Source organism: Camelina sativa, chromosome 18, assembly GCF_000633955.1.
Source record: "Camelina sativa cultivar DH55 chromosome 18, Cs, whole genome shotgun sequence".
NCBI classification, from domain to species: Eukaryota; Viridiplantae; Streptophyta; class Magnoliopsida; order Brassicales; family Brassicaceae; genus Camelina; species Camelina sativa.
Window position 1 is genome coordinate 6978503 of NC_025702.1, and position 7055 is coordinate 6985557.

Below are 7055 nucleotides of genomic sequence, written 5' to 3' on the forward strand. Positions count from 1 at the left end.
AGTACTAATGTTTTTAAGGTCAACAACATTCAATAGATTTCATCGATTATCAAAGACACACACCTGCATAGCTTTCGCCAGTGAGAAAGAGGTCGCGAGACTTCAACTTTGGGAACTTGTCCAACCATCTCAACAAGAACACGAGCATATCGCTGGCTGTTCAAACATATAACACATTTAAAGAAGCAACAATCTACTAATCTAGTTTGAAGAGTGGAATTTAGATTGTACCAGTAGATCTGTCTCCAGCGTTGTAATCAGAGCTTCGGTTGGAGTAAGACCATCCTACTCCAGCCGGTGACTCCACAAATAGCAAGTTCGAGGCTACACGTATTACAACAAGAGACAATAACATCAAATGTAGAATCAGAGAGTTGTGTGCTCTCTTGCATAAAACTGTCAAAAACAAACCTTTGTTCCAAGACATGGAGTTAACGCGGAGGCCACGGCCATCGCCTGTGGGGTAAAATGGACCTAACTCAGTGAAAGCTCCTCCACCAATCGAAGAACAACCTGGACCTGCAATACAAACCTCAAACATTCTTTAAACATATATATGAACTATGTAGAAAAAACTGAGCAGGGAAACACGGACCTCCATTGAGCCAAAGGGTTAATGGTTTTGTATCTGGTTGTTTCACAGCCTCCACGTAGTAATAGAAGAGACTCCGACCAGCTTTCACGTCAACATCGACATAACCTGCGTATTGTTTGAACCCAACTGTTGGTTGACCTGGTAGCCTCACCACCAAATCTTCATCCGGGTACCCTTGTGCAAACCACTGCACTGACAGCAGCAACAGCACTATTGCCACAGCCATGGCCTGCCACGACACACTGCCCATTGATATGTCAAATGAATCCACCACATTAATAAACCCAATTGAAACAAACAAGAAAGATATAACACTATGAAAGATGAAAGGCCAAAGAAAGAATAATCAAATCAAGAGAAATCTACATAACACCCTATACAAAAAAAAACATATCATTTAACTGAAACTATGAAACAAGAACAACTTTTAAAATTAGGAACTAAAAGACTAAAAGATCTTGTTATTTCGGAATCTCGAATCACAATTTTGATTTGGCAACAAAAAAGACTACATTGTTCGAATCAGTGGGACAAGGAGGAAAACATATGTGATCTATACAAAAAAAAAGTAGAGATTCTTGATGTGTCTAGGCGTCTAGCAGTAAGATCTAAGTTACTAAAACACTTCAAAAATCAGCTAATTGGGTGGGGGTACAAACCCAGTAGAGATACAAACAGTGAAATAATGCTGGAAAGAAAATTCACAAGTAAAGCACGAATCATTGAGATACCCATTAGACAAAATCCACTTTCGTATACGTTGCAAACAACAACAGCGAGCAAAAAAAAATTACCCGGTTTGCTGAATTAAGACAAAGAAGAAGAGAAATATACCTAAAACAGCAGACTACAACGAAAATTTAGGTGAGGATTCTGGTCTTATCTTCTTCAATTGGACATTGGGAGTGACAACAAACTGAAAGATGTTTGAAAAGTTTGGACGAGTAATTTTATCAAAAACAAAAAAAAATCAGAATAACTCTATTTTTCATATTGGGTTAACTCCGGTTTAGTGCATTGGTCAATGGTAAACTGCACTAAGCCAACTTCACAATAGTAAATATGTCTTTCCCAAATTAATAATACTTTCATTAGCTTTAAGATGATTTTTTCTTATACTTAAAAACATATTCTATATATTTATTTAATGTTTTGCAAAAAAAAGAAAAAATCGGAATAATTATATTTTAATCGGAATAACCGGACTCCTCCGACCGATCTACGAAAGGTAACCTATAGGCGATAGACTCACGTTCCAGGCATTATTTGCTCTCGACTTTTGGACTTTTCTTTACTCACAGGCCTAAACTTTGAGTTTTTATTGGCTCCTCATCATGCTGAAGCCCGCATGCCATAATATTGGCTCCTCATCGGGCCCAACCCCGCATGCCATAATATAGGGAAGTCTAATAATCGTCTCTCGGGTTGCCATCCTACAACGCCTCCGAATCGTCATCCGAAATCGATATACCAACTATACTCTCAAGCCACAAAGTCTTAGTATATAGCAGTACGAGGAGAACCGAAGTCCCCCAAGAGTCGTGAGCAAACAATTCTGAACACGTCTGAGTCCTATCTGTAACCAGGTTTCCTTCCCGTGGCTCGCGTAAAACAACACAATGCCCTACCAACCATATATACCCTCACTGGAATATCTCATGACAACACAAGGATGATCTCAAATCCACGAGGGCCAACATATGTCCTAAACAGGACCACCACAAAGGCTACTCCTCCCGAAGGACCGTCACAAAGACCACTCGTCCCGAAGGACCGCCTAAACAGGCAACTCTGGCTAAACAGCCTGCCACAAAGGCCACATTCTGGCTAAACAGCCTGCCACAAAGGCCACACCCTGGCTAAACAACCTGCCACAAAGGCCACACCTTGGCTAAACAGCCTGCCACAAAGGCCACATTCTGGCTAAACAGCCTGCCACAAAGGCCACACCCTGGCTAAACAACCTGCCACAAAGGCCACACCTTGGCTAAACAGCCTGCCACAAAGGCCACATTCTGGCTAAACAGCCTGCCACAAAGGCCACACCCTGGCTAAACAACCTGCCACAAAGGCCACACCTTGGCTAAACAGCCTGCCACAAAGGCCACATTCTGGCTAAACAGCCTGCCACAAAGGCCACACAACGGCTAAACAGCCCGCCACAACGGCCACACAAGCCCCTCCAAGGCTCACAACCACTAAAAATAGACAAATTCTAACTCACATAAACCTTTTCATTTTTAGACTTTCCACTTCTGGAAACTTTCCTCTTATAGAAACTTATAATTCAGGAAACTTTTCTTCAAACCACCGCCTCACGGAAATTTCTTACCCCGAACACCACCTCATTTTGTTATTTAGTCGCACATCCAACCACCCCCGCTCCAGCCACGGACTACAATTGGGTACAGACTAGACAAGTTCAAGCCGCGACCTGCTTCTCGAACCACTTCTTGAACATTGCCTTCATCCTCGCCTCTGGCTCCCAAGTCTGCTCCTCAACACCATCACAGTCCTAAAGGACTCTCATCAAAGGAACCTTCTTCTTCCGAAGTTCCTTGATCCTCCTCTCGAGAACCCTCACTGGCCTCGCCTCCAAAGTCATGTTAGGCTGAGGATCCTAAGGAATCTTAGCCAACAACTGATCATCCTCACGGAGATACTTCCATAACATAGACACATGGTAAACCTTGTTAAATGCACGCATAACCTCAGGTAAATCAAGTCTATATGCCATTGGTCCAACCCGCTCTATCACTCTGAACGGACCCATATACCTCGGACTCAACTTAGTCTCAGTCTATGACCTGTTCGGACCCTGCAACATGGCCATCTTGAGGTACACTCTATCTCCCACCTGAAACTCAAGATCTCTCCTCCTCCTATCGGCATAAATCCTCTGCCGATCCTAAGCTTCCTTCATGTTCAGCTTGAGAACCCAAATCTTCTCCGAGGTCTCCTGAACAAAATCTGCCCCGTACATGCTCCTCTCCCCCACCTCAGTCTAACATAACGGTGTACGACACAGCTTCCCATACAAAGCCTCATAAGGAGCCATGCCTATACTCTCCTGGTAACTGTTGTTGTAAGCAAACTCTACCAAGCTCAGGTGATCTGCCCAATGGCCACCCTAACCCAGCACACACATCCGCAACAAATCCTCCAACGTCCGGATCTTCCTCTCTGACTGTCCATCGGTCTGGCGGTCCACAATGACCCAAATAGCATCAAACATCCTGGACACTGGTTAACCTACCACGAAGTCCATCGTAATCATATCCCACTTCCACTCTGGAATGGGAAGACTCTTCAGCAATCCACCTGGTACCTGATGCTCAGCCTTCACTAGTTGAAACACATCAGAACTCGCAACCCATCTAGCCACATCCTTCTTAGTAACTCTTGAGATCCCGGTACATTTTAGTCGCTCCTGGATGAATAAAGAACATGCTCGCATGAGCCTCTCTCAGGATCTCCTGCCTCAACTCCTCATCCTTAGGCACACAAATCCGCCCATGTACCAAAATAGTACCATTAGCTGAGACCTGATACTCAGAATCAACAGCCTTCGAGGCATTCACCAGCCCCTAATCATTCTCCTGAGCCAACCGCACCCTGCTCAGAAGATCTGCTCTATCAGCCGCCTCCAAACCCAACGGCTCCTGAGACACCACAGACAAACCCAACGCACTGATCTCTCCGACCAGAGAATCCATGTACTGCTCCTAAGCCAAAGCTGCCCTCTTCCGACTCAGAGAATTTGCAACCAAGTTAGCCTTACCAGGGTGTGTAACACCCGAAAACCAAAACTGTATGTTTTGGGGGAGGGTGTCGATCGACACCAAGGGGGTGTCGGTTGACATCATTGATTTCTGGTTTGACCAGTTTGATTTAATTATCAATTTGGACCGGTTTGGTTTAAGGAAACCAATGAACCAAGGTTTAAAAGGGGGAAAACGACCTAGGGTCTTGTTATGTTTCTGTCTCACGCCGCTTTAAGCGAAAACGGTTCTTGAGGTTCCAGAGAGAGATTGTGAGATTTTAAGGCTTTGTGGGTGAGTTCTTGCTGTGGGAGTGAGGATTCAAGGATAGGAATGTGTGGGAAGCTTTCTGGGAGTGTGGATTCCATCATTGTTGGTCAAAATCTTCATGCATAGAGGTGAGTGCATGACCATGGCTAATCTAAGCCTTTGATTTCCTTGTTCTTGCTTGTTTGTTGTTGTTTTGTGTGTTTTCTTGCTGGGGATTGGTTGCTACAGGTTTCTAAGGATGTTTCCGGCTTGGGTTTTGAGTATTGGACGAGTGGGTGGAGTTTGGGAGCGAAATTCGACTCTCGACTTTGCAGCGGATCGCAGTTACAGGTGGAGTGTCGATAGACACTACTTTGGTATCGGTCGACACCAGCAAATCAGGCAACGATCAACACTGTGGGGTAGTGTCGGTCGACACCAAGGCCAGTGTCGGTCGACACTCGGCTGGGGTGTGTCGACACCTCCCTTCTAGCGAGATGATGTTTATTTTCCTGGTTTGTATGTTTTGTTTGTTTTTTGTTTGGAACATTGGAATCACTGTTGCTTGTGTGTATAGCCCAGTAGATGGGAGGATTGCCTCATTGAGTGTTTATCAAATACTCATGCATCTCAATTTGTGTTTGTGGTGCAGATAAAGGCAAAATGTGATCGTGGAATCAAGAAAATGAAAAGGAGGATGTTTTAGGGACTCTATTGGTTGTTGTCTGGCATTGTTAGGTTGCTAGAGTTGGTCTTTAGAACTTGCTAGGTTGTCGGTTCCTTGTTTCCTGTTGTTTGACATTGGAATGATTATGCTTAGATATTGGTTATTCTATTATTGAGTATTATTGGATATTGGTATCAGTTATTCCGCTGTTGTTTGTGATTGTGGTTAGGTGGCTAGTGGATATGGGACCACTAGTTATAGTTTATTTATTAATTTTTTTTTAAAAGGGTCAGGTCGTTTCAGTTTCGTATCAGAGCCCTTACGGTTCTAGGTTTGGGTTCACTAGGTTTCTGTTGTTGATGTTGAGATTGCATGCTTTGATTGATTATGTGAGTTAGTCAATTTTGTGTGGCATGGAGTCCTAGAACATCCTCTTCGAGCCTACAGTGCGATTCCACGGTGAATTTATGTTTCTGTGTTATGATAATTATGTGCTTAGCCTTCTGTTCATGGTAGTGCAGATGGTTAGAGAGGATGTTGTTGCTGGTCATGGTCGTGGACGCGGACGGGGTCTTGGATGCGGACGTGGTCGTGGTAGGGGCAGAGTCCCAGCGGTTAGTGAGGCTGCGGACCAAAGTGTGACAACAGAGGGTGTTGGCGAGTCGCATGGTGTCCAGGGGATTCCATGAGTGTGGCCGGAGGGGGCAGTGTTGATGCTCGAGTAGCCGGTGATGTTAGGGCCCCAGGTGTGAGAGTCCCAGTGGGTGGAGTCCTGGGTGTCGACCTTGCGGGTTTGCTGGCATAGTTGATTGCGCGGTTGCCGCCAATGGCATCGGCTCAGATTCAGGTAGTGCCACCAGTGGTGGTGGAGGCACGACAACCAGTGGCTGCGGATGTGGGTGTCCATTCTCATTATATCAGCATGATGACAGAGATGGGCCGTATAGGTACCAAGCGGTTTTCGGGAGATACAGATCCTACCGCTGCGGATGCGTGTAGGACGAGTGTGGAACGTAACTTCTATACTCTGAGATGTCCTGAGGAGTTTTGGGTGGACATTGGGGTCCACCATTTGACTGGTGATGCTCAGTTGTGGTGGAGTTATGTGGCAGCCAGGAGAGTGCAGAGGGAAATGTCTTGGGATGAATTCGGCTTGGATTTCAACCGCAAGTATTTCCCTAGGGAGGCACTGGATAGGTTGGTGGTGCAGTTCTTTTAGCTAGCTCAGGGGACTCGGTCAGTGCGGCAGCTTGACTTGGAGTTCAGTCGACTTCTGAGGTATGGGGGTCGGGATATGGAGTCTGAGGAGGCTCAGATCAGGAGGTTTGTGAGGGCTCTACGTGATGATTTGAGGGTTCACTGGAGAGGGCGGAGTTATGCTTCACGTGCAGAGCTGGTTGAGACTGCAGCAGGGATCGAGGAGGATATCCGGGCGGCGGCTAGACCAGCAGTTCAGCCTAGTAAGGCTTAGCATCAGGGAGGTTCTAGCAAAGGCGGCAAGCTTGCGCAGAGAACCAAGGGGAGATGGGACGCTACACAGAAACTGGGTGGTCTGAGTTGCTTCAGGTGCGGGGGCAAGGATCACAAGATTGCTAGTTTCCCAAGAGGAGTGCTCCGTCGACATCAGCTCGTGTAAGCTATCATTGCAGGGAGCCAGGGCATCAGACCCTTGTGTCCCAAGTTGCAGCCGGTAGCAGTGGCAGCGTTGCAGCAGGTGCAGTCGGGAGGGCAGCATGTGGCACAGATTGAGCAAGCGCCATAGGTTTACATGACTGTAAAGACT

At 46.0% G+C, this 7055-nt stretch overlaps 1 protein-coding gene across 1 annotated transcript in view; it reads right to left on the reverse strand.

The window, feature by feature from the left end:
* LOC104760747 (serine carboxypeptidase-like 42) overlaps window positions 1–845 on the reverse strand; it is a 3031-nt gene extending 2186 nt beyond the window's left edge. The window contains exons 1-4 of the mRNA XM_010483704.2: window positions 596–845; window positions 412–519; window positions 232–324; window positions 64–156 (exon numbers count right to left, since the gene is read on the reverse strand). Of these exons, the coding sequence (XP_010482006.1) occupies window positions 64–156; window positions 232–324; window positions 412–519; window positions 596–845 (544 nt within the window). The remainder of the gene's footprint in view (window positions 1–63; window positions 157–231; window positions 325–411; window positions 520–595) is intronic.